This window comes from Adiantum capillus-veneris, chromosome 9, assembly GCF_014529385.1.
Source record: "Adiantum capillus-veneris isolate H3 chromosome 9, ASM1452938v2, whole genome shotgun sequence".
Lineage (NCBI taxonomy): Eukaryota > Viridiplantae > Streptophyta > Polypodiopsida > Polypodiales > Pteridaceae > Adiantum > Adiantum capillus-veneris.
In genome coordinates this window covers 39,741,958-39,769,630 of record NC_140939.1, presented here as the reverse complement: position 1 = coordinate 39,769,630, position 27,673 = coordinate 39,741,958, and the positions used below count along the sequence as shown (strand labels likewise).

The following is a 27,673-nucleotide window of genomic DNA, read 5'->3' as shown; positions in this document are numbered from 1 at the left end:
TCAAGTGGTTTAGCCATACCAATGGCTTACTACCTCTTTCTATGATAGACTATAAAATCTAGTGCTCATTAGAAACCAAGAAATTAGTTTATCATGTGACATAGAGAAACAATTTGGTACTGAAAAAGTAATCAAAATTCAAATAATGTTTTTAAGAACAAAATTACAAAACTAACTTCCAAATTTGGCACTTTATGCCCAATATGATTAGACACCTTTGTTTTACCAATAGTATGTGGATAGTCATTATACACTTCCATGTATCGTGCTAAAGGTAACCGACTTAATTTAAAGGGGCTATCGTTTTAATTTGAAGGTGCTATCTTGAGCCTTCCACTAAAGAAAAACCCTGTCAAATAGCATCTTCATGTGAAAAAATATTCCCCTTTCTTTTAATCAACACCCTGTACACCTCAGTTTTTTATGAGATCATTTCTGGTTTATAAGAAAGAGAGCTTACATAGATGCTACTTGTAGTTACAAAAGTGGCATGTGTTTGAACGCCGTTCGCTACAAGTATCAGAAGATTGTTGCTACTTCCCAATGGACTATATATGGCAGGTACCGAGTACAAAGAATGAAAATTCACCTTGGTAGAGAGGAGAGCACCTTGATTTTGTACACATTTAAGAAAAATACAAGAAAATAATTCCAGAGTTATGCTTAAAAGACGATTATACCCTTAATCAAAACCCTCAAAATTAGGTTTCTCAAACGGTTCCCCCATAGACCCTCTTTATTTCAGAACGCTTTAAACTCTAGGAGCATCTTTATTCCAAAACCCTTTAAATTCTAAGAGCATCCTGTAAAAATTAGTGCAGCCCCATAGCCACTACTTGCCATTTTTAGGAGGTTAAAAAGGTGGAGTGGCCTGGAATATCAAGTCACTTGTAGATAAAGAGGGCCTTTGTGCATTGAAGGGCGGTCGAAGGACCTCCTATCCAAAAGGTGCTTTGGAAAGTGCGCTACTTTTAAGGGATTGGTATTGATTATATGGGGTGGACCACACAAAAGCATCTTTAGAGGACATATGATGGAGGGCCGGGGGGGGGGGGGGGGGGGGGGGGCAACGATAGGCTCAGTTATTACAAGCATTGTCAAAATTGGTAAGTTGCTCTTTTTTAGCTTTTTTTAAAGAATAAAGCCAATGGCAAATCAAAGCTTGGATAGCATAGCAATCAAGCACATATCTGGGTAACACACCCAGAACTTCTCATACAATAATTTCTTAACCTTTACAAAACTTCTGAACTTTTAATTTTCTCAAGAATGTTCATTCTTTGGTCAAAAATTAATAGAGGTCTATGTGTAACTCTGTCTTCTGACTCTTTTTCCACTTGTTGAGAGGAGAAACCAAGGTATATGTGAATTGATTGGAAAGCGCGATCTATGCCACTTCCAAAGATATCAGAACTTTACAAAGAACAAAAGATTACCAATTTCTCCATCTACAAAAGTAGGAAATTAAAGACATCACTCAATGTAATAATGCCTTCAACTCGCCTGCTCCCAGCCTCAACACATACAATGCGTCGCACACCTGCAAAATAAGTATATTCAAACGAATTATTAAATAAGTATATATATGTACATGTATCAATCTGTAAGATAGATATCTCTATCACACACACACACACACACACACACATGTTTATATCTATAATATATAACTAGGTGAATCTAGGATAAGCCCAGATTCACCTTCAAAGGAGCGTGCACGGTACAGACTTATGGTAGTCATCTAGAACACAATATAGCCATGAGCTCCATCATGCATAGTATTGACTAAATACTACGACGTCCCCACTAATGTTGTCAGTGCCCAGTAGTAGATGTAGAACTAGGTATATATACACATATATTCATGATAGAAACTCAGTACGCAGATCTTTGTATTGGTGAATGCTCGCATGCGGGCGTGTGTGTGTGCATCTTTATATTGGTGTATGCTCATGTGTGTGCGTGGTGTGGGAGCATACACACACACACACACGAGCATACACCAATACAAAGATCTGTGTACTGTGTTTTGATCATGTATATATGTAATATATGTCAACCAAAGTAAGACAGAATGCCCGACTCCAATGAAGACTCTCCAGTCTAAACGAATTCCCTTCCCGATGTTGTCGACCATGCCAAGATAGATAAATAGTAACATCTTTCCACACAGAAATCAAACTCGAAGTAAAAGGACATCCTGGAATGTGTCCTTCCATCTTGCCAAACACAGCCTCCCAAAGAGAAGGATGTCAGTGACCAAAGGAAGAAGAAACAACATGTCGACACAAGCAGGCAACCATAAGAGCCCAAGGCTGAGATTGTTGCACAAGAGCAGGCAACAACATAGTCTTCCTACAAGAACATGCCGGCGCAAGTCCAAGATATTGGGACCGCCAAAACGATTGGGAGTACGAAGTTTTTCCATCGACATCAAACGCAGGCCTTTTTTGTTAGCATGAGCTCGCCACAAATGAGGCAAAATCCGATGACATAAGAGAAGTGAGACAATGGCGAGGCCAATGCACTAATGGAAAAAAGAACTGAACATAAGCCATCAAAATACTTTGAACGATCCGCAAGCGAATATGCAATGGCCATGTAGATAATTTCCAATAATGCAATTTAACATTCAACCGTTGCATAACCCAATCCACTTTTTGACCATGAGTGACATTCCATCCGATTGGATACCCCAAATGCCTGAGAATCACATTTAAAGGAACAATCTCTCCTCGCCAAAACAAAGCATGCCAATCATAGGGACTCATTGGTAGAAGCTTCGATTTGCGAAAATTGACTCTAAGCCCAGCCGCAAGCCCATACAACTCCAACGCCTCTATGATCACTTGAAAATCAGTCTGACAATTCGAGGCATAAACAAAGAGTCGTCGGCATAAGCTTGCTCAATGAAGTTTTGACCCGATGGTAACTGCAAGCCATGAAGACGACCACCAGAAGTCAAGTGATCAAGATGCATCAATCAAAGGTGTGTGGCAATAGCATACAACAATGCACTAAGGGGGCAGCCCTACCTAACTAAACAACCAAGAGGCCAAGATTCTGTCAGTTCACCTTCAAGAATCCCCGAAGACGAGCTGTGAGCTTACAAAACATAAACAATATTGGCTAATTTGGACCCAAACCCAAAACATCGCATCGTAGCAACAATGTAGTCCCATTGCACAGTGTCGAAAGCCTTCTTAATGTCGACTTGCATAACAAGTACATCCTAGTGCATATACTTTGCATACTCAATGACAATTAAAACATTAGCCAAGTTGTCAAAGACTTGGTGACGTCGTATGAAACCATTCTGAGCTTGATGAATTCCGCCGTCCGGTAAGATCATGCATCAAAGTAATAGGCCGCCAATGAGAAAATTGCTCGCAAAGTTCTTGCTTAGGCAACAATTTAAGCAAACCCTATTTCCATGATATGGGCAGGTCTTGTTTCTCCCATGCCGCATTCATCATGAAAAGCAAAGGCTCTTTAAGAATCTCCCAAAAGGAGAGGAAGAATTCCACAGTAAGCCCATCCCAGTTAGGGGATCGCCAACAGCCCAATCCAAGCAACGCACAATGCAATTGAGAATACGCGAAAGGTTCCTCAAAGCATTGTGCATCTTGAGAAGAAATGATTGGTTGTACATGAGAGAGCAACTTCTGCCTTGTTTGACAAACTGCTATAGATGGCTGAGGAGCAGCAGCAAACACCTCTCTATAATGCGAGACCATAGCATCAACAAGCTCCTATTTGAATGATGTCCAAGCACTTGAAAGGAAGCTTTACACGCTTTATGTCCCGAGAAACCCTTGAGTGATGCGGATGCTTAAAAAATTGTTTCAAAGCACCGCCTTTATCCACATAGGCCTCTTGACGAGCACACGCCTACCATTTGTCAAGTTTCCACTTGTCATTAAGTTGTATGCATACTCGAGTTGCACATAACTCTGACAATTGAGAGTCAGATAACGACCGCGAGTCAACCAATTCCTGTAACTGTTGATAGGCCTGCTTGGCATCCTTAACATTGCTTTGAATCTGATGCATGTACTATTTACCATAATCCTAAATAGCACATTGCACTCGCATAACAAAGCAAAACCAAGAAATATCAATATCAAGATGCATGTGAGCAAGCAAAGGGGGAACAAGTCCATAGATCAAATCTCGAAAGGCCTCATGAGTAAGATAAGCTTTTTTTGTTTTGTTTTGTTTTTGTTTTAGGAGTCGGGTTGGGCACTCCTAGCCGTTCCCCTCATACACCAAAAAAGTGCACAAGAACGACTAGGACTATGCACCCAGGCTCCTAGGGCAGACGCTTTTGTCACTAGTTTCCTCTGGACTACGTGAGGCTTTTCTTCCCCAAGAGGCTAGAATTATCTACACTCTTAGGACAGTGCCCTTGAGAGACCCATCTCGATGACTAGTTATGGGCGTGACAACGATCAAGTACCTCTGTTCAGAGGCCGAGGTATTGCGGGACTTGCTTCGCTCTTCCCTTTGGAGTTTCCTCCTCCAGGTAACTTATCGCTCACCACGCTAAAATGCCCTTGTAACCTGGCGGTTTTCCCCTAGGAAATGCCATACCCACTTGGAAGGGCGTCGGCTCACAGGTGGCATCCGCTGAGGTTGGTGGTGTCTCCCTTTGCACCTCCCAACCCCCCTTTTTGGCGATGTTGACCCCCCTACGGGGACAAGGCACTTGGACGCTCTTGTAGCTCATTTGGCTTCGCTTGGCGAGAATGACATCGTTTCCCTCAGAAGGGATCAGATTATAGAATAAAAGCATAGGAAGGAGGGCATTATCCCTCCATCCGCCTATGCAGAGCACCCAAGTACCGGGGTACAGCCTCACTGAGGAACTTCGCCACAGGCACGTGCCCTGCGGTTCCATTCCTCACATGTGGATCACGGCGTACCCAGAAGGGCAGCCGCTTCCCGCGAGCCTCCCCACCAAGGAGGATAACATTCCTTTCTTCAGGGTCCAACAGCGGGTCGATGTCGTTGAAGGTGGAGTTGAATTGGTTTAGCCAACGTCCCCCTAGAATCATCAATCGCCGAGCAAGACACCAGCAAATGTGAAAGCGAACGACCCTCTAACTGGGAGCACAGCGAGCAAATACTATGTCCACGCCTCCAACTATCCGCCAGTTTGAGTCCGCCTACTCTCATGAGAGCCAGCACTATCTCTTCCTTTCTATTCATGGCAGTGCTCCTATTTAGCTGCAGCACGTATCCACGTGTTTGTTCATTCTTGATATGCTGCAGACGCTTTCGAGAAAGAGGTCTATCACAAAGAGATTGCCCAAAGTACAAATTCAATAAAACAGCGTGATGATCCGATAACTACAAAGTGTAATCTATTCTCATATCGCATACAAAATCATCATATATTGCTGCATACCATCTATCTAGCCGTGAGTAATAAGAGCAATGAGAAGCATGTTGAAAAGTAAATCCCGACACATCAAGGTACATAAAACGCCATAGATCAAGCATGTGCATAGAAGCGACGAGATATCCCATGCTTGTTTCTCCACGAGCAACATATGTGAATTGCCTGTTGTGCTATCATGCATATTAGGAGTATAATTAAAATCTCCACAAAGGATAAGACTCAGTAGACATTGTACAATCATCCACCGACCGAGTGGATCATTGCTCACAAGAACTGGCTAAAGCTCATGCTGAACCATCATTAAAACTCCGGAGTAAACATGCAAGTGAGCATATGCTATCCAGCCCTACATGTATTTACACAGTGCCAAGTTAGCCGCCATTTATCAAGGTTGCATAACCCACACACATTGTACGAGATGCATCTAATGCGATTATGCATGAGAAATCATATGTACAAGTGGCAAAAAAACATTTGAAATTAGGTAGACGTGTCCATGTGCATGTCTTCTTCCACCACATTCGTGCCACCCCCGATCTGTTGGTTCAATGCACAAAAGGTATGCACATAATTTTCGCATGAGTTGGAAGGCTCACCAACAAGTACATTTTTAAAAGAATGTATCGCTTTTTCCCATGCGTCAATCAACGTGCGATTATCATTACATGGAAGCTGCTTGGACGATGCATTCTTATTAGCATTGACATGTGGAACATAATTGCGAGAGGAGGGTGGAGTACGAATCTTCATCGACTTCTTGGGCACCTCCAAGCGCTAGAAACAGAGGACCCCACATTCTTACCTTCACTGCATTGCCATTACTAGGAACTGCAGACTGGGAAAGCTTGGCTTTTCCTTTTTCCACATTTTGAGCTACACTAACCATTGAACCTCCATTCTGCTTTGCCTCTCCAATAGGTTTGTCCGTAGAGACTGGAGCAGATGACAGAATGTTGAAGGAGGGAGCTGCAATACAAGTTCAGGGCTTGCATGTACCCAAATTTACCACATTGAAAACATGAATTTGCAAACTTGCCCCATTTGAGTTTGAATGGGCGTTTGCCCACCCACGGGTCTCCCGAATCAACCATAATGCCTTCGGGGGTAGGTTTGTAAGTAACCCAAAGGATGCAAAACTTGTTGGTGATCGCATCCAATTTTGAGGGACAGATCACCTTTCCCAGCTATGCAACCAACAACGGTACAAAATGTCTCCATGTGCGAGGGAAGTCCACTATTTCCACCGACACTGGGCATTTATGGCAGATAAGACTTCGATAATCTTTTGTCAATGCCCACCGAAAAACATGAGTCATTTGCGTGCTAAAGAAGAGTTCTGGCTTCAATATCCGCCAACAGGACTTTATAAAATCCACGAGCACCATAAACACCACGGATAGCCTGGCGTTTGAGAAGAAAATCAACCCATTGCCCTACATCCTGCACAGTAGGCATTTTCCTCAGAAAAAACAAAATAACTGAATCCATGGCATATTGCGCAACCGGGTCCATGAGTTCCTGAACAGGAATACACACTCAAGAGCAAGTGCCAGTCCGTTCCAAGCTTTCCGGGCTTCTTCAAAATCCTCATATAGTAGCTCTATATACAGAAACCACAAAACTATGTACATGATTCCGCAATTCGCATACATCAAACTGCACCCTCCACTAGTTTGTACAATATCGCTGTATTTCTACCAGACCACCATGCACTTTGATCCTGTAGCGAATTTGAAGCTGACACTGATGGCTGACTGCTCTGGACATGCACACTCCAACCAGAACGTAAGATGACAGATCTCTGCTAGTTACTGCACAAAGGCAACCCGCGACACTGAGGGAGCAATCGTTGACAGCTGACTGCGTAGGGACTGATTGTTGCACAGAGGCTGACGTACTCACAAGGCAGGTCGCGCAGGAGCAGGACGTGTAGGGTTCACAGCCTGTGCAGAATGCGCGGCAGTGACAGGACGCGCATGTCTGATTGTTTTTTTCAGGACACGTCCTTTGAGGCTATGTCTGCTAGATAGGTGTATCTCTTCTTCTACTGCGGTCTTGGATTGCTGACCACTGTAATGCTCTATTGTAACGGCTGCATGTTCCTTCACTTTGATGCAGATCCCTTTCAGTTTTCCAAGCTTTCCCTTCGGCAATCTTTACGTTTCACTTGGGAAGTTGGTGATATCACCTCAGAGATGCATCAGCTTTCCTATGAATGCTTTTAGCCCTCTTCCACAAATGAACAGTTTTGTGTTCCTGATTATGTATATGATATTTTCTGTGGATTTTCCTCGCCTTGAGGTTTCCCACTTTGTAAATTAATCCCAAAGATTTACAAAAAAAGTGTGCGTGTGTGCTCAGAACCCTTACTAAAAAACAAAGTGTGTGTGTGTTCAGAATTAGCGTCTGCTTTGTGAATGTGAAAGTGGACGAAGTTATGAAATTATGGAGATAGTCTTTGGCTTCAACAAAGAAGATTTTCTGTACCAGGAATAGACAAACGCTCCATCACGGACTGCAAGCTATCGGTACGCACACACATTTGACATCTGCGGACAAGAGCTCCTCCAGCTTGAAAATCTCGATTGTGAACCAGCTGCAAAGCCTAGAGAAAAGATACATAGAACATGAAAGAGATGCTTCCAGATGTCAGACGGAAGGATTGGATAACTCACTGCCCTTATCTCTCACACCTCAAACCTTTAAATCTTAATCTTACAGGTAATTAGCAACGTATAAGAGGCGTCTCTTACCTGCTTAACAGAAAGCTGGTCAAGCTGCACATGAGCATAAAGACTATCTTTTGCTAATGCTGTTATGTCACTGCGAGCATTGAAGAAACAAAGGCAAACCAACATCTTTCATTCCTCATACCAAAGCACTTGCCACTAACAAACAAGCCACACTTCGATCTTGAAAAATGAGAAGACACTCTTGAGTTTTCTCAGCCTTTCTGCTTTAGACTCGAAGTGTCTAAAGAACAACAAAATGCCACTTTAGAAACAGAAAAAGAGAGCACCTTCTTGCATAAACATCTAGAAGAGACCCACTCTCATCTATGATTGGTATTGAGCTCACTCCTGCTGTTCAAACATTAAAAATGCACTTTCAAAAACAATGCTAGCCACATCAAATTTCAAACTGATTGATGTACAGATGCTGCCATCGCACTAGAACGCATGGAGCTGTCTAAGCTGGATTTCAAGAGCAATTTACCTTGGTCAAGCAGTTTTAGAGCAGTACTAAATGACATATTTGCTGCAAGGACTAGAAGACGGCCATTTGACATGTCTCCTCGCCAGGTGCCCAATGGCAAAGATCCTATTGCCTGCTTCAAGAGCGGCACCATACCAAGAGAGTGATCAAAATATCTGCACAAATCTGCACAAACCTTTCATTATAAGGCGCATCAATCTGCAGCATTATTGGAAATGGTACAACCTTAATTTCACATACAGTTTAAAATGCCACAAAGAGTGGCCAGATGTAAAATTTGCGGCATTTCCCTCTCCTCCTCCGTAGAATACAGCACTGGTATTGTAGTAACATGATGGTACAGCAATTTCTTTACCACATCCTTCAACAAATCATCAGGACCAGCCTGAGAAAAGAATTGTTTCAGTCAAAAGAAAGTCCCTTAAAGATGACACAAATTGCACAATGATGTGGAGATGTTGCACCAAGAGGGAGGGATGCTGTGAAAAAAGGCCAAATACATGCATCCATGGACCTAATAAACAATGACAGGGAGAAGTGAAATGAGATGCTAACACACACTACATCATTTACCAAACGTGTCCAATTCATATAGAAAGTGGATATGATGCAATTCCTTCGGCTATACAGGCTATCTTATCCCCTCCAGAATATGATAGAGATTTAGTTCCTCGTATTTGTAAAGTTTTGATTAGGAACTACTGTAACTGGCTTTCTGCTCCTGCAGAAACGGTAAAGACAGTGCACTGGGAATCACAAGTGACTAAATCTGGAAGCATCTGAATAATCCCCACAACTCTCACAGTCACGGGAGAGGGAGAAGAGGGAGGACTTGGATGGTCCTATGCAAAAGATGTGGAGGCCAAAACTGCCACATTAGCACCCCCGGTGGGTATTTCTTTAATTGATTGATGTTGTGATACAACAAAATAATCCTCTAACTCTGCAGACGAAGTGCGAGTCCCTTGCACCTTGGTCTCCTTCTAGAGAGTAATGGATGGAGAAAAGAGCCCATAGGGCCTGAATAAAGGCCTGAAAGACATAGGCGCCCGGCACCCCCTCTCGAAAAGTATTGCTCAGAGTGCAACCCACGCTGGCTCCAATGGCAGCCTTTGATGTAACCACCCGCTGGTTGGATGATTCAATCTTTCACTTCATCTGAAATAGAATAGATGGAAACTAAACTGAGACACAACACTTTGCACTTGTGGGACAAGCCAGAAGAGACAAAGTTCCTCTTCAGATACTGGTGGCCCTCCAGTAGAGCGCCCCCGGCAATATTTCTTCATTCATTATCAAGAGAGTTAAGATTGTTGTGTGACTACACACTGATCTGAGTTTTACAACAAAGGCTATGCCTCATATTTATAGGCACTTGACCTTCACAAAAAGCAACTTAAGAATCACGTTTGAAACAATGCCTGAAAAGATTTTGCTTTCAACAAGTGCACCTGAAAATTAAAATGTCAACTGCTTTTAATAACTCGTGCCCCAAAAGCTACTCCATCACATAAATCGTGCATGTCAGTAATCCGTGTCACAAACTTATGATGTGGCATGGCCTGAACTGAGCCTAGACACCCTTTTACTGCTTGAAGTCCAGTGCCGATTGGCCCGCTCGTGGCAGCTTGCCCTTCCCGACTGCGGCTGAAACTCTCAGCCATCAGCCGTTTCACACTCGCCACACAATGTCCGGTCATTTGTGAGGGTCCCAAAAATTAAAGAAAAATAAAGGGAAAGAAACCAACAACTAAGGTTAGTGGTTGCCACAATCTCGTGACAGATGGAGCCACTTGAGGGCTTGGTGATCAATACTGACACTAAAATCTCTACCATACTTAAAATGCCTTTCATGCTTTAGAGAATGAATGACACAGAGAGGTTCCTTATCTGACTGTGTACTGAGTGATGCTACTGGACTATGGGTTTTATCCTCTTTCAAAACATGAGATTGAGAGATTAAAACAAAGATGGAATACTCTGATCACAGCGAATGACCACAGGAGAGGCACCTGAGAGAGAGAGAGAGAGAGAGAGAGAGAGAGAGAGAGAGAGAGAGAGAGAGAGAGTTTTCTTTCCAATTAACTTGTGGATCAAGCTCACGAAACCACTTCATGCCAAAAATCATATCACATCTAGAGAGAGGTGACACAAAAAACTGACGACAAAAACCTACGTCTTGAACTTAACTATTACTTTAGGACATTCACGCCATGAGCAAATCCAAAAACCACAATGGGATCCCTTGGAATTGCTTCTAAACGTGCGCTTTTCACAAAAGAATCACTAATCAGATCATGCATACTGCCAAGTTCACACAAAATCACAATGCGTTGACCATTCACATGACCGTAACACTTCATGAGAGACTCATCTAGATGATGTAGAAACTTGGGGCCCGACCTTTAGTGTGACACTTAAAACATCGTCCTTTCTTTCCATACTCAAGACTTAACCAACCTCCTACTATTTCTTAGTAGAATTTTCATCAGGTGTCAACTTACGGGTTTCCTGAGTTTTAGGCTTTCCTGACGTATCATTGTTAGGTGAAGAGTTTTGTGCTCAAGGTGTAGTGGAAGATTGAGAAGAAGAGGTACTGTGGTCCTTACCATTGCTCTTACCATTCTCTTGATTCTGTTGGTTCTGAGTGGTTGTGCGGGGTACTTGACTTGTTCTTCTTCGGCTTACCTTTGTTGTGCTTCATTTCTTGCTAACGAGCAATTCTAACGGGCGCATTGTAGTCAATAGGGTCTAAGAATTCTACATCGCATTCGATGTACTCGTCTAAACCAAAAAGAACAGCGTACTTGCGATTCTCATCCAATTTACACAATTGCATACCAATCTGCAAAATACGGTTAGAAAAAGACAACAGGAGTCCCATTTTGCTTGAGGCCTCGCCAATCCTCTTTCAGCCAGTCAAGGTACTGCCGTGGTATAAAACGAGCCTTGAGATTGTCTTGGAAGTTGACCCAACTAAAAGACAGTGGCTCGCCATCTGCGGCATGCTCAAGGTGCTTTGCCATCTGTGCCTCTTGCCAGGCTTGATATCAATTAATGGCATCACCCGCCGACAGATACATGGTAGCAGTCAAAAATTTGTTGTTACTGTTTTTCTTGTTAGTAGCAAAGTGTTGAATTGATGCAACCAAGAATAGATGACAAATGCATCCATTCTACCATCATACTTACTGAAAGTGAACTTTTTAGTGACTAGATTATTGGAGTCGTCGTCTCTACTTGGTCTACATGGTGACACGCCAACCCCCTTGGGTGGATCGCTCTTCAAAGAGAGCACGTGAAGGACCAAGTCTTGCAAGTGTTGGTCCCGGAGTGCCTCACGCTCTAGCTACATAGCTGCTTTGTTTTCTTCAACTGCTATGCGTTGAGCTTCACGTTCCCATTCGAGAGCCATTCTTTCCCTTTCAATTGCGGCCCGCTGAGCCTCCTTTTGTAGTTCGACTTCGGCCCCTTGAGCCTACTACTATAGCATCATCTCCACCATGGACTTCATGAAAGCCTCCACTAAGCTTATTGCAATCCGTGGCGAGGATGGGGACGGAGGAGGATTTTGTCTCTAACTTCAGACTCATCACCTTCACGCAAAGTATCCATTCCGCTTCGGGTGATGACCATGCAATGGGTACTAGGGTACTTCGAGTACCTGGTTCTTGGGTACTTGGGGTTCTTAGTACTTTGTACTGCTTGCAATCTACGTTTAAGAAGGCTTTTCTCTTACCCAAGCTTGATTCCTTCCTGTGGATGCACCCATTGGCGGCCTTACACCAAAGTTGCTTTTTTCCACCTCACTTCGATTGGTATGCTGCAATGGGCAAGGCCCACTATCAATGAGTGGAAAAGAGGAATGAGGGGAGGCTTGACAAGCCCTTCTTTTCTAGGTTATATATCACTCTTCAAAAACACAAGTTAGAGAGATTGACATACTCAAGCGGTCTTGGGTTACGTGCACTCTCAAACAAGAAAAAATTGTCTCTGTTTCTTTGTCTTAAAGGCCCTTAAGACATAGCGATGAAGACGGGAGTGCGCCCCATGCGCAATGGACGGAGGATTGGAGTGGCTAATAAGTCTAGGGCTCGGACACGAAACTTCTTTGTTAGAAAAATCTAAGAGAGGCTCTTTAGGCTCTTTTCTTGAGTGATGATACCGAACATTGCCAAAGAGCTCTGATACCAATGTAATGTGCAAAGGAAGTGATTGATGGTGAATACTCACGATGCACAAGGTTCCTTTTTCCTTCATAAGAGAGTTCCTTTCACTTCACGAGAGAAATGTACGCTAGACTAGAGAGCGAAGAGAGAATAATACTGTAAGTCAAGGTTTTGTGAGTTATAGAGAGAGAAAGAGAACACCGAGTGGGGTCCCAAACCCCCCTCTCTATCGCTAGAGAGGTATTTGCTTTAGAATGCACAAATGTTGATACAATGGTCCTAAATGCTAAGATGATGATGGGTCCTTGCGGTAGATGCTGGGATCTAAGAGGCTATGGGCTGCAATCTGAAAACGCTAGTGGTGCTGGTTGAGATCTGCAATGGTACTGATGATGGCTGAATTTGCAAAACGTTGGGCTCATTCGGTGCAAGCGGCTGGAATCTGCATATGAAAACGCTGTTGAGTAGAGGGTAAAATGCTGAAGTTGTTAAGTATGGAGCCTGATTTACCCTTGTAATTTTCTGTGGTAAAAGCGTACATTTGTAAGGCCCCCATTATGAGGAGAAGCCATCGTGCGTGAAGGAAAATCACTCACCGGAAACCAAAATTTTCACGGACAAGAATCAGGGGCAACTTTAAAGGCCGCCCCCGAGACTTTTTTTTCGCCGGAATATTCCTTTTCGCCGGAATATTATGGCCGGACGGCGGCCGGAAAGTGGTCAGAAAACAACCGGTCGGTTGGCCGGTGGCCGGTAGTCAATGGCCGATGGCCGGTGGTCGGAAGTCAATGGCCGGTGGCCTGTGGTCGGAAGTCAATGGCCGGTGGCCGGTGGCCGAATTCAAAAGCGGACTTGACTTCTCAAGGGCGGCCACACATGGGCGGATTGGAGGGTCCGATTTGGACTTATTCGCACAAGGGCGGCTACACATGGCTGTCTCTCATTAGAGAGGGCAACCCTTTTGGCCTATAAAAGGAGGCCATTTCTACACACATTATATAGTGTGAAGTTGATGCAACAAAGTGAGTGTGAGGTGGTGAGAGTGAAGCAAGGCGGGAGCTCCATTAAGGGTATAATCCCTTTGTAAACTACTTCTTGTTTTGAAGTACTAAAGCCATTGAGTGGCTGCTTTCCCGTGGACGTAGCCCACATTGGGTGAACCACGTATATCGTGTGTACACTCTCTCTCTCTCTCTACTCTATAATCTCGTGTATGTAAATCTGTCTCTCTCCATTAAGTAATCTACTCCATTATCTATTTAGCTACGTCTTATTTCCTAACAGAAGTTCTACTGGTGATTGGAGATGGAGTGGAAAAACGCTGGTCCACGCAAAAACGCCATCCTTGTGCTAAGGTACTTAAGGCATTTTTACTAGGGTTCTCATGTGGAAAAGGTGACCCCTCGGGTCACCTTTATAGGGCTAATTTGTTGAGTCAAGCACAGCAACAAGAGAAACCGCGACTTTGCAAAATGTCACGTGCACATGGCTCTATGTGCCACGTGGACATGCTTTATCGACTTCCAGAGCCAATTTCCACCTATCCCTAGACAGGAATGTCTAGAATCCTAGGAGGATTAGTATTGGCAATTTTGTGAGCTTGTTCGTAGGACCTGCATGTCCGAACGAGTCCATTAGATTAGGTTTTCCAGTTTTGAAACCCTCTTGCATAAATGGATTGTACAAGCATTTTGACAGGTGTTTTTACACTATGGTGGCATAGTTACCCGGAACGGGAATGGGGGGGGGGTGTCCGGAATGGGACGGGAACGGGGAGGAGAAGGGGAGGCCGGAATGGGAACGGGGTTGGAACGGTCCACCTAAAGTAAGAATTGAATTACCTTCATTCAGCTTAGTCTCAAATAAACTCCTAAACAACCCCAAAACTGCCCCCAAATCTGCCCCCTAACTTGCCCTCAAACTGCACCAAATATATTCCCCGAACAACCCTAAATCTGCCCTCAAAAGCCGACTTTTTTTTCCCACAAATGCCTGCTTTTTCCCGTTCTGCCCCGCGTTCCGCCGTTCCGCCTCATGTTCCGCCTCATTCCGGAACACCGTTCCGGTTACACCCCGTTCCGGAACGGCGTTCAGTTCCCATCTCCGTTTTAGGAACAGGACTCGTCCGGAACGCCGTTTGGGCTGTGTTCCCCCCGTTCCCTGTTACAGTGTATGGTGAGCATCTGGCATGACGTGCATGTAGTTTTAGGTTAGAGGAATCCAACGAGCCATTCTGTGCGTCAATCGGATTCCCAGGTGGGCGATTGTGCGACAGTTTCAGCCAGAAACTTTGCCGAAGTCAAGTTTATTAATAAATCATTTTAATGATTTATTTTATAACTATGTCTTTTAGTTTTGCCCTACCTAGGTTTATAACCTGCATACTTCATCTATAAAGGGAGCTAGAGGTCTAGCAATCGCAGCATGAGGAGGAAGCAACACATTGGCCTTAGCGTTGCAGAGCAACCAACCAACGTTTTGTCCCACATCAGCCAGCGTTTTGCATCAGCTTTGCATTTTCCCTCTACAGCTGCAGATCAGTCCTAGTGCTTGCTGTTTGAGTAATCAGCCCTAGTGTTTTCAGATTTCAGCCCTTCCCATCCCCGGAAACGGCTTGGATCTATTCTCGCCTGTCTTCCCGTTGCGGTCCGGTGCTTCGGCGGCCCATTGAGCCTCTCCTCGGCCATTTGCTCGCTGCATTGAATGCTTTCATTGCTGCCCATCATCGGCATCGTCGAGATCTGCGTTTTCAGCCCTTCATTCCTCTCACATCGGGAGTGTAAATCAGCCCCAAATCTACCCCTTGGTGGCCATCCGCAATCTCACATTGAGAAGGATCCAAAGGTGCATCAAATCAGCCCCAGAGGTGCTCATCTTGAAGAGTTACTGAGGCAACATTTCCCATTCGAGTTAGTAGAGTCTGCACTTGAGTTATTGCATATATGTACATTCCATTTACGCAATCAAAAGCAAATACCACATCGGCAATGGTGTGGAGGGCCCTTGGGAGTTGGTTGGACCCCATTGGGTGTCATTCTTCTCTCTCTCTCTCTCTCTCTCTCTCTCTCTCTCTCTCTCTCTCTCTCTCTTTTTTCAGGGGAAAAAGGAACCATCGTTCAAGCTAAAAGCAATCATTGATGCAAGGAAATTAGTAAAGGTTTGTGCTTAAGTGTAAAACCTAAATTTTCACCATTTCAATTCCGCTGCACCTGACATTGGTATAAGAGCTTTGAAGATTTTGCATAATTTGCTAATCCCCCCCCCCCAAAAAAAAAAATTCCATTGTGTTTTTGGTTGTGTTGCAAGGAAATTAGTAAAGGTTTGTGTTAAGTGTAAAACCTAAATCTTCACCATTTCAATTCCGTTGCACCTGACATTGGTATCAGAGCTTTGAAGATTTTGCAGTAATCTGCTAATCCCCCCCCCAAAAAAAAATCTCCCTTGTGTTTTTGGTTGTGTTGCCAACTCTTTGGTGATACTTCTCCCACTCTTGAAACAACAGGCCTGCCATTGCACGTGGGACTGTGCGCCGTGAGCATCAAAAAATAGCAACCAATTGCATACTGAGTGTTGCATGGGAGGTTAGCCAACGAGGGGGTAGATATTCTCCCGAAGATTAGTCTGCGACCTTCCTTGAACCAAGAGTGGAAATCCTTGCATAGTTAAGACTCGTAGCGGTATGGAGACCACCAATTCAGAAGGTGAGCAAGTTCCACATCCGGATCCTCCGATGAGTCCTTCCCTTATCTCTTCATCCTTGTTGCCAAATCCCATGGATTCCATGATGAGAATGATGATGGAGATGATGAGGCAAGAAGAAGCACGTCGAGTAGAGCGTGTGGAAGCGGCGGAGCGAGAGGAACATCGTTTTGGCGGCCGAAACCAAGGCTCGCAAATGGGAGCGCGAGACAAACGCCGAGGCTCGTAGACAGGAAAGGGAACCCATGCGTGATCTCATCACAACTTTGGTGGTCCGCTCTGATACCTCTTCCTTGGAGCCGGATTATGCAAGGCTTGCCAAGACCATCACGGAGGCCACCAATGCTACACAGACGACCAACGAACCCATTGCAGAGAAGATTACGTTCAGTAAGTATTACAATAAGATGAAAGCTATTGTCATTTATTCTTGGTTGCGTCAATTTACATCTTATTTTGTGGTTGTTAAAAAGTCTGATAATAAGAAGGTTCTCTTGGCTTCCATGCATTTTACAGGTGATGCCATCACCTCGAAGGATGAGTGGATGGAGAAGAAGGAGCAGGTCCACAAGGTGGCCCATTCCGCATCTCTCCTCATTCCCCTCTCGAACTTTCAACAAGGTCTGAGATGTCGTATGCTTATCGTGTGTCTCAGTTAGGCGGACAATTGAGGAAATCGGATGAAAAAAGGTTGGAGGCCTTTCTCTTTGGATTGGAACACTCTCTCAAGTTTGACGTGGAAGCCGATGATCCAAAGACATTCAAGAGGCGATACGCTTGCCTCAACTTCAAGAGATGAAGCGCAACAAGGGTAAGCTCAAGTCAGCCAACGGTAATGGTAACTCTTCCTCTTGTGACTCCTCTAGAGACGAGGACAAAATTTCTAATGGGAATGGTAAAAATAAAAAGAACTCTCCAAACTCTCAATCTAATTCTCCGTCTACGTCTCAAGCTAAGAGCGACAAATCTAAGGATAAGGGTAAAGGAAAATCTGATAAACCTCAACTCACACCCGATGAGAAAATTGCTCAAGAGGTCGTAGGTGGTCAATTAAGTAGAGAAGAACAGACATTGTATGCAAAGGAACATAGGTGCTTCCCTTGTCACGTAGTAGGTCACATGAAAAAAGGATAGAATCTAAAAAGGAACCCAAGCGTAAACTTCTGACTCTACCCCTCAAGTGAATGCTATGAGTGTGGTAGAGCAAGAAGCTAAGCAAGAGGGCACTTTCGAAGAGGATGAACTCATAAAATGTTACGGACATGTATGTTGGTCAAAGGGTCATTGTGTTATTTGATTCTCGAAGTTCTCAAGATGTCATAAGTGAATCTAATATGAAACATGCAGCGGTTCTTTGAAGCCATGGACGCTTCGATCTCTCAAGAATATGATGATGTCAAATTGGTCATTCAACAAACCCAATTCACTCGTCGTTTTGTAGTCTCTAAACTTGCACGATGTGATATCATTTTGGGCATTATGTGGTTCCACAGGTTTAAGCCCATTATTGATTAGGAGAAGTTTACTCTTCTCATCAACGATAATGTGTCGCAGCCAGTTGTCATTCGAGGCGAGAGCGGTATTCCCTCTCTCCCTCTCATCTCTCACGTCCAGGCTAAAAGACTGCTATGTCAAGGAGCCCAAGCGATGATCATCTATGTCAACCCCACATCAAGGGACTTGGGTATTCCTGAAAGGTATGGTGAGTTGTTTGCCAAGTTTGAACACTTGTTCCTCCAAGACGATCTTCCCCCTACACTTCCTCCCAAACGACTTGACGATCATGTCATCGACCTAGTGAATGGAGCAAAAACCGTAAGTAAGTTTCCATATGATTTAAACACGCTAATGAAGAGGAGCTAGAGCGCCAACTAGGTGAGTTGTTGGATAGGGGTTTTATACGTCCCAATGTAAGTCCTTTTGGTGCTTCAATTCTTTTTGTTCCTAAGAAAGATAGCTCATTGCGGTTGTGTGTGGATTACAAGGCCCTCAATATAAGATGATGGTCAAGAACAAGTTTCCTATCCCTCGCATTGAGTACATTTTGGAGCATCTCAGTGAGGCTATCGTGTTTTCGAAGATCGACTTGAAGAGTGGCTACCACCAAGTAAGAATCGCAAAGCAAGACATCGAGACCGCCTTTAGAACCGAGCGCACGGATTACGAGTTCATTGTTATGCCGTTTGGTCTAACGGGTGCACCTGCTACAATTAATCGTGTGACGGTGCGTATCTTCATTGACTTGGTCGATAAATGCGAGTTTATTTTTCTGCATGACATTCTCGTTTTCTGCACTTTTTGGGCGCAACATGCTATAGATGTAGAGAAAGTTTTGGCCCAATTGGATGCTAATCGTCTTTATATTGCAACAAAGAAGTCAGAATTTTTCCTGACTACTGTGTGCTACTAGGGCTACATCATCTTTCTCAATGGCATTCAGCTCGATCCTGGCAAGGTAAGTGAGGTAAGACAGTGGCCTATGCTTGAGAAAACACCATGTGGATGGACGAGGACTTAGCAGATACTCCTAAGATACTAGAGCTTTACCTTGAGGCTTTTGGTCTAGCACTAACTATTCCAAAAGTTAGCGCTGAATCATTAGGTTGAATCTGGTGGGATGTGGACTGCACAAGAGGGGCCTTTGTCACAGATTACCTCGAATGGAATAAAGTCACTAAAGGGATACAAACAGGCTGACAATGTTCTGCTGAATGACTTTATGAAAAGATGTACATTTGAATTGGGAATTCCTAAAATGAATTTGTTACATGTGCTCTCTCATGTGTTATTGTTTGAGAAAGATGAAATGTCTATAATTGGATGTGATTGCTAGACACTCCTCCATTGCCTTTGAAGACCCACCTAAAATATGAAATGTTTGAGTACATATTAGAAAGATGAATTGTCTGTAGGTGGATGTGATTGCTGGACACTCCTCCACTGCCCTTGAAGACCCACCTAAAATATCCCACTGGCTGCGTGAAGTGAGAAATATCTTTGTCCATATACGGCTGAGAGTGTCCATGGAGGTAGAAGGCTCACCCCTCAGGACATGCCTGCATTTGGCCTGCCATATCATCCATAGGGCTAGAGAAGCCAAAATAGAGAAAACTGTCTCACAAGGATGCATCTCAAAGGCGTGAGAAGTATCTAGCAGTATTTCCAAGGTACCTCGTCTATAATCAAGATCCATCAACACAGACCGGGTCTCCCCCTTCCCCCTCATAAATAAGGTGAGAGCCCGGAAACTGTACCAACCAACAGACTGCACCCCAAGCCTGCGCAGACTCCACACCAAAGACACTAGCAGATGCTCTCATTCACATGCAAAGTACATCTGGTACAAGTTGGATCATGACCAGCACTACCAGCCCATGTCCCTACAGGTAGACCAGCATGAGCAATTGTCACAAAACGGGCACCACGAGCCAATAGAAAAGAGCAGATTGAACAGAATTTTAACACTTCAACAACAACTGAACTGAGAGAGAGAGAGAGACGACACGCGACACGGAGTGGCGGAATTCCACCCCAGAGAGTATTGGCCCCAAACCTCGGTGCCCCTTTCGGCCTTTCTTTATATTGCATCAACACAGTAGAAGCCGGCACTTGAGACTCTGCACCTTCGCTAGGAAGCATGCCAGAGAATGAGCCCTAACCTCATATTTAAAGGCCCTAGGCCCCAAAAGCAGTTTACAATAAAAAGCCTTCAAACTCAAAAGCATCTGGTCCAAAAGCAGAGCCAAAAAGCTGCTAGCGTAAATCACAGAAATCCATACTACTGAAACGTCATCAACTAGCACAAAACGCGGAAATCCGTACAACCTGCCACGTCATCATGCCAACGCAATTTTTGGAAATCTACCACGTCATCTTTTTTTTTTTCCCTGCGTGTGTGCGGGTCCTGCTTTATTTTAATCCTTTATGTCACTTGGGGCCCCATCGGACGGGGTCCGCATAAGTTGGTAGGACTTCTTCTGTTACTTGTTCTTCTTAGGGTTTAGGCCCCTCGGCCAGCATTTGCAAGTTGGCTCCATTCTTTAGGCTTTGACACGTCAGCAGTTTGTGACATCTCCCCTTCTTGAAAGAGAGTAATCGTCCGCGATTACAGCATATTTGCAAAACAACTCAAGTTAGCTCAAAAATTCCGAGGGACAATCAATTTTCTCTTTTTGTTAAGGAGTTAGCTTCTCCTTTCAGTTCTTTTGATCAAGGAGTTAGCTTCTCCTTTCGTCCAGATCGGAACTCTTGATATTCCGGTGTAGTAAAATTAGCCATCACACCCAGACCGTATTGATCTTCCACGGGTGTCTTGATGCACTAAAATTACATACCCAGGCAATCTCATCAATTAGGAATATTCAGTGGTTGGCACATCACAATGCAACACAAATGCTCACATATGCATGTTACAAGACATAGAAACATAAAGCCGCCGATGAACACTCCCCCTGCAAATAACCATCCAGGTCTGGGCCATGAGCTGTTCAACGACTCCCTCATCACTCCTCCCGCAAATAACCTAACAAGGTCCGGGCCATGAGATATAGATGCCTTTTACAACCAAACGCCCCTTAGACCGTAGCCTGCGTCATTTGGAGGTGTTGAGAGTAACCACTGCTCAGACTTCTTAATACTCCCCCCATAAATAACCACAAGGGTCCGGGCCATGAGTAAAAACAACACTTTTCAATCATTCAATACTCCCCCCGCAAATAACCACAAGGGTCCGGGCCATGAGTATGAACAAGCATTCTCAAAAATCTTTTCTCACTACGCCACCTGGGAGTAAAATCACCAATCATTGAAACCAGTATTAAAACCAGAGTCAAACAATTCAAATCGGCACCAAGACAGGTTCAAAACAGATACCATCCATTTCAAACAAATTTCAAACAATACTTTCTCAAACAAAGTTCAAAAGTATCTAACCATAGAACAACTAGAGAGTTCATTCAGGGTTTTGTTCGGACAACCGAACTTTGAGGACGACTGGCTTGCCCTTCTGCATCACGGTGATGGTTCGGTTCCGAACTTGGAGAGTCGCATCATTCTTGTCATGCCAAGGCATGCCTAATAGAATGTCACAATTGCCCAACTTCATAATGTGGAAATCGGCTTTTCCATGATAATCTTGGATAGTCACTGGAAGAGCACCAATGAGTGGTACCACTTTCTGAGTTTGCCCTGTGGCTAGCTCAGCTTCAATTTCTCCACCCTCTGCATCATAATCAAAGTCCGTCTGCTTCAAGAATTGTGGATGGATAAAGTTCTCTGTAGCTCCTGGGTCAAAGAAAATTAGGGCTTTCAAACCGTTGACTTTGCCATATGCTCGACAGAATTCATTTGTACTTTCAAGGCGTGCCATAGATGTCAGGTACTAATCCAATGGCCGGTTTAGCTCGTTTGGCTCGAGATGGTCTTGGGTTTCTGTCGACCGTCGACGCGGGAGTTGGCTCCGCAGGTCTGTCAGTGGGTTGGGGACAACCAAAATAGTTATGTCTTGTTTGAAAGCATCCAAAACATCGGCCTTCTTGTAGTAAGGTGTCTCGTTGTTGAGGTGTCAAACGAGGCCTTTGTGGTTAACTTTCACGAGACTCTCGAGAATTTGTTCGTTGTTGCGGAGAGTTGTGGTTAGTGGCCGGAGATTCTTCTGTGGTAAACTCTAGCTTTCCCTTCATCAGTTTGTAGCCGACCGCGGCATGGTCCATAAGTTCTTGCATGGTAGAGACTTGCTTGGATAGACAATATTCCTACAATGGTGATGGTAGTCCAATGGTGTATAGCTCGCACTGGGCCTCCAAGGGAGCAGATTTAAAGAAAGACACCGGAAGGTACACGTCGAGAAACCTTTGGTTATATTCGTCCATGGTTTCGGTGGCAAGCATTTTCAAGTTGCCCCACTCTGCCAAAATCCGTACTTCAAACATAGAAGTCATGTAACTATGTGCAAAAACTGTCTTGAAAGCTTGCCATGTCTTTGAAGCATGCGGTTGTGTCGCGATCGAACTCCACCATTGCATAGCATTATCTTTAAGAAATCCCGCTGCTCGAGAATCTTGGATTCTTCTGTATAGTTTCCCAAAGCATAGATGTTGTCGAATTGCTGTAGAAACTGCAATGCTTTCTTGCGATCTTTCACCCCGGAAAAAGTGAAAAATTTAACTGCTGTCGTGCCGCCATCTTTGAAATCTTTGGGTTGGTTAGGCGCATATCTCGAGTATGGACAATAAGGGTATCCATATGAGCTCCAACCATTGTAGCCTGGTGGCGGCGGTGGTGGTGGAGGTGGGGGCAATGGCGGTGGCAAAGGCGGTTACACTGGATCTGGTCAGATGGCTGCACCATATTCCTGAAAACTCCTCCGATCGGAAAAGACGATTGAGAAGATTGTCCATTGGAAGCTCTCGTACTTTCTGGTGCCGGAGGAGGAGGTACCACTTGGGGCATCAGAGAGGGTAACATGTAGTTCAAAAATTGTTGAAAACTTTGCAGCATCGGAGGATTCTATTGAGGATGCCGCGAAAGACTGTCGTGAAGCTCATTGAGCAGAAACTGCAAGTATTCTGCTGAATCCATGAATTCCAAGTATTGGGTTCTTTATGGCTTATGCCCTGTAAGACACTGCGATGAAGATGGGAGCGCGCCCGATGCGCGATGAAGTAAGGGTGGGAGTGGCTAATAAGCCCGGGTTGAAGGACGAAGATACCTCAAATAAAATCTGTCTGCTCTTTTGTAGGACCGGTATGCTTTCAGAAAAGCACACGCCTGATGCTCTGATACCACTGTCACAAAACGGGCACCACGTGCCAATAGAAAAGAGCAGACTGAACAGACTTTTAACACTTCAATAACAATTGAACTAAGAGAGAGAGAGAGACGACACGCGACACGGAGTGGCGGAATTCCACCCCAGAGAGTATTGGCCCCAAACCTTGGCGCCCCTTTCGGTATTTCTTTATATTGCATTAACACAGTAGAAGCCGGTACTCGAGACTCTGCACCTTTGGCAGGAAGCATGCCAAAGAATGAGCACTAACCTCATATTTAAAGGCCCTAGGCCGCAAAAGCAATTTACAATAAAAAGCCTTCAAACTCAAAAGCATCTCGTCCAAAAGCAAAGCCAAAAAGCTGCCAGCGTAAATCATGGAAATCCGTACTGCTGAAACGTCATCAGCCAGCGCAAAACGCGGAAAGTCGTACAGCCTGCCACGTCATCATGCCAGCGCAATTTTTGGAAATCTGCCACGTCATCAGTTTTTTTTGCGTGTGTGTGGGTCTTGCTTTATCTTAATCCTTCATGTCACTTGGGGCCCCATCGGACGGGGTCCGCATAAGTTGGTAGGACTTCTTCTGTTACTTGTTCTTCTAAGGGTTTAGGCCCCTCGGCCAGCATTTGCAAGTTGGCTCCATTCTTTAGGCTTTGACACATAGCAGTTTGTGACTGCAATCATCCACATACAGTACAATATATGCAACTGCTACGCAAGCTCCATAAATAAGACCAGTACCTATAAAAGTAAAAGCATGGGACAGACCGGCATCCAGTCAAGAGAGTAGCTATGTGCGTCTAGAATCCTGAATCCGCTGCCTCAAGAGAATATGCTGACCAATGCAAGCCGAATACTCAAGAATGACACTGTCTGACCTGGTCTGCTGTTGCGGCATTCCATCACTCCCCCAAGCAAACCAAAATTCTCTTGAGAGAGAACGACATGTGCCCCTAATCAAATGCTCCTCTCACTCTTATCTGTGCTGCTTCCATATCTGTAAAATCCTCATCTCCCATGGTGCCTGCTGCTCTTCCTGCCTTGGTCCCAGCTAATGCAAGGATACCTTAAGCTGCCCTATAGCCATCCTCATAGCATGTGAATCATGACACATGCAAAGAGGAATTCAAACTGAAGCAAGAGACTATGCTCTTATAGGGAACCAATTGTATCGGAGGGGCAGCGGCTAAGATGGAACCATCCGTGTCTCTTTGATGTAATCATCATGTATCGAGTCACATTGTACGGCATTGTACCTATCCGCGCGAGAAAGTCATGTGTAAGGAAGTCAAAGTATTGCTGAATTCATGGAAAGGAGCATATGTAAGAGTACTTATGTAATAGGAAGAATATGGGTATAGGTGATTATTGAGAATGTTAGTACAAAAGTCTCCAACATGACTTGATGAGAACCTGCTGTTCTTTGAAGATACAAACACAACCGAACTTGACTTAGGTGGTGCTAAAGTACTTGGTTACTTCCCCCAACTGGCCCTGAATGCTGTGACCGTACATAAGTAGCCGTAATTGAATTAAATAACACTAGCTCCATGAAAATACAAATATCATGAAACAGAAACTTAACCATACGACTTGCGAACTAAAACCACGTTAGTTACAGTATTGTCATAAATGTGTCAAGGATGTCAAACCAGAAGCTCATACATATTGAAAAGGTACTCTTCTTCTTTGCATAGTCTCTGCCAACCTGCTTTTCTCAACCTTCCAAGCAGCTATGGTATGGGATTCCAGTTCCTCTTCTGATAATATAGCTCTTTGATCTCCAATCTAGCTCAAAAGGAATATATACCACATAAGCTAGCCTTTTAAATGAGTGCCCTACAGCATTGATAAAATTTCTTGTTCACGTAATAAATTTTTAACAAACATATGAAGTAATCAATTCTACCAAACCCCTATTTTCTTAGTGATTATCCTTACATTAAACGGAACCAGATCACGGCTATGAAGGTAACAAAATTTGAGAGTGCACTACGCAGACATGTATTGATTTATGTCTTTAAACATTGAAAAACATATATATTACACGTACGTATAAGTGGTGTGTGTGTGTGTGTGGTGTTCTGGATGTCCCAAAAAAAAAAGGACAAAAGGTACATGAACAACTCTCTTAAGGCTTTACCTTTTCCTGTACATTGCTACAAAGACAATACACAACAATTTTTGACAGCTCAGGTATAATAATACATGACGACTTTTACACGTTAACATGTAAATGTGCACTTACATTCATTACAAAGAGAATGGGGTCTAGAAAGACCTTTTATTTGGCAGTTTCAAGAGTCAAACCTTGCTCCAAAGAAAAACTTTTGAATTCTAACGGACAAAAACGGTTAGTTAACTTAAGTCCTTCCAAGATGAAGTTCGAATCTAGCAAGAAAAACAATATCATGTAGCAAATCTACGAAAAGAGCTAGGTGTTTAGATTCTAAATCTATAATCTCTACTTAAATCAAACATTGTATGTACAAGTTATGAACGGCCAAAAGTCGCAAAACTGTCAACCTCCTTTTTGGAGGGAAAAAGTGCATCTTATGACCTCTCCTAGACCTACATTACGCACCCAACATTCTTGCACACATGTTGTATATCTATTTGTAAAAATTTTAATTACCTCCATAGTCTCATGGCAATTAAGAGACCCTCTCAGACCCCATCATCTTCCTAATGTTAAGTATCATAAATCATCCATTTACTCTATATCGCTCACGAGGGGAAACTTGTCCATCATCACACATTTCACAACGAGTACTCAACTAGGGTCTGTTGGAATTAGGGTTGCAGGAATGTGCACACAACTTGGAGAAGATGAAGAAGCTCAAGGCAGATAACAGACAGTGTATTGCTTAGTGTGCAAAATAGAAAGATTAGTTATCCCTAGAGTGATGGGCATATATAGAATGCATAGAGGGAAAAAACTCCTAGGGAGGAAAAAAGTACCCCGGCGGTCCTAAGTGTGTTCACACACATCACTACCACATATATGGTAACAAATCCTGCCTAGTGATGATGCGGTGAACGAGAGCTGGCACATAGTGTATAAAGAATTGCCATGCCCTGAGGACATGATCAATCCACAAAGGGAGGCAAACCCAAAGATTTGCACAAAGCTAGCTTCTCACGAGGCAATGCCTTCGTGAAAAGATATGCAAGGTTGTTCTATGTCGGCACATAAGCCAAGATGGTCTCTCTGCTGAAAGTCTCTCCTTGACATAGTGATAATGCACCTCAATGTGCTTTGTGCGAGCATGAAAAATTCTGTTCCTTGCAACTGCCAATGCGCTCTGACTGTCAGTGTAGATGATATTCGCAGTGTCTTGTCCAACGCCCAAATGAGCCATAAGGCGTTTGAGCCATACACACTCAACCGTAGTTGTGACGACTACCCTGTACTCAGCTTCACAACCAGAAGTGGCCACAATAGGTTGCTTCTTGTTCAACCATGATATGCATGAGTTGTCGAGCATAAAACAAAAACCATTTGTCGATACTAGTGTGTCATAACCAGCAGTCCAATCTGAGTCGGAAAAAGCATGCAAATCTGGTGGCAATGATCCCCCCTTGGGATAAAACTACCCAAGATGTAAAGTGGCACTCAAGTAGCGAAAGATCCTTTTAACAGCTTGCAAATGCTTAGACCCTAGGCTATGAATAAATCTGCTGACCTGTGAAATTGCAAACTAAATATCCGACCTTGTATTGCATGCATAAATAAGGCATTGAACAACAGTCTAATAAAGAGTGACATCAGATCTCTGGCATCATGAAGACTCAATTTTAAACCTATCTCCATTGTGGTAGCAATAGATTTGTAGCCCTCAAGTCCAAACTTACATTGTAATGTCTCTATGTATCTTGCTTGACACAAAGGAATACCTCCATCACACTGCTTAAACTGTTTGCCCATGTAATGATGCAAAAACCCCAAGTCTTTCATCTTGAAAGTAGCATTCAATTTAGCCTTGAATTCAGCAATGTGCATCTCATTCAAACCAGTAATGAGCAAATCGTCTACATATAAAACAACGATGAGAAATAGATCACCCTCACGTTTGACATACAAAGTGCTCTCAATTGGATTGTTATGGAAGCAAATCGCCCTCAAGTCCCCCCAAAAAAAAAAATCCAAGAAAAATCCTTCTATTAGTTAATAAAACTGCCCATTGAGCTACAAACTGCCCCATCGCAAGAGGGGGGGCTACATCAGCATGAGGGGAGACTCCCCAATGAAAAATGAGATATGTACAATGACGACTAAATCAAGATATGGTGGGTGGAAACCACCACACTAGTGGCCAGTAATGCCATCTAGGAGCCCCATGGACCATGGTGTAGAAAGGCCCTGGCTGCCAGAATCGTAGAAATGCCTCGTGGTGCTCCTGCATATAATCGGA

The 27,673-nt window shown here is 43.9% G+C and overlaps 1 protein-coding gene across 5 annotated transcripts in view; it reads right to left on the bottom strand.

Annotated features, from left to right (window-relative positions):
• Positions 1 to 1,094: 1,094 nt before the first annotated feature.
• LOC147450378 (sucrose nonfermenting 4-like protein) overlaps positions 1,095 to 27,673 on the bottom strand; it is an 87,926-nt gene continuing 61,347 nt past the window's right edge. For 3 of the 5 annotated variants that reach the window (XM_086519623.1, XM_086519627.1, XM_086519624.1), the window contains exons 7-13: positions 24,924 to 25,046; positions 8,861 to 9,005; positions 8,621 to 8,785; positions 8,424 to 8,487; positions 8,158 to 8,227; positions 7,892 to 8,009; positions 1,095 to 1,540 (exon numbers count right to left, since the gene is read on the bottom strand). In XM_086519623.1, the coding sequence (XP_086375749.1) occupies positions 1,449 to 1,540; positions 7,892 to 8,009; positions 8,158 to 8,227; positions 8,424 to 8,487; positions 8,621 to 8,785; positions 8,861 to 9,005; positions 24,924 to 25,046 (777 nt within the window). In that variant the 3' untranslated portion in view covers positions 1,095 to 1,448. The remainder of the gene's footprint in view (positions 1,541 to 7,891; positions 8,010 to 8,157; positions 8,228 to 8,423; positions 8,488 to 8,620; positions 8,786 to 8,860; positions 9,006 to 24,923; positions 25,047 to 27,673) is intronic. The other 2 variants (XM_086519625.1, XM_086519628.1) reach the window with 2 other exon arrangements.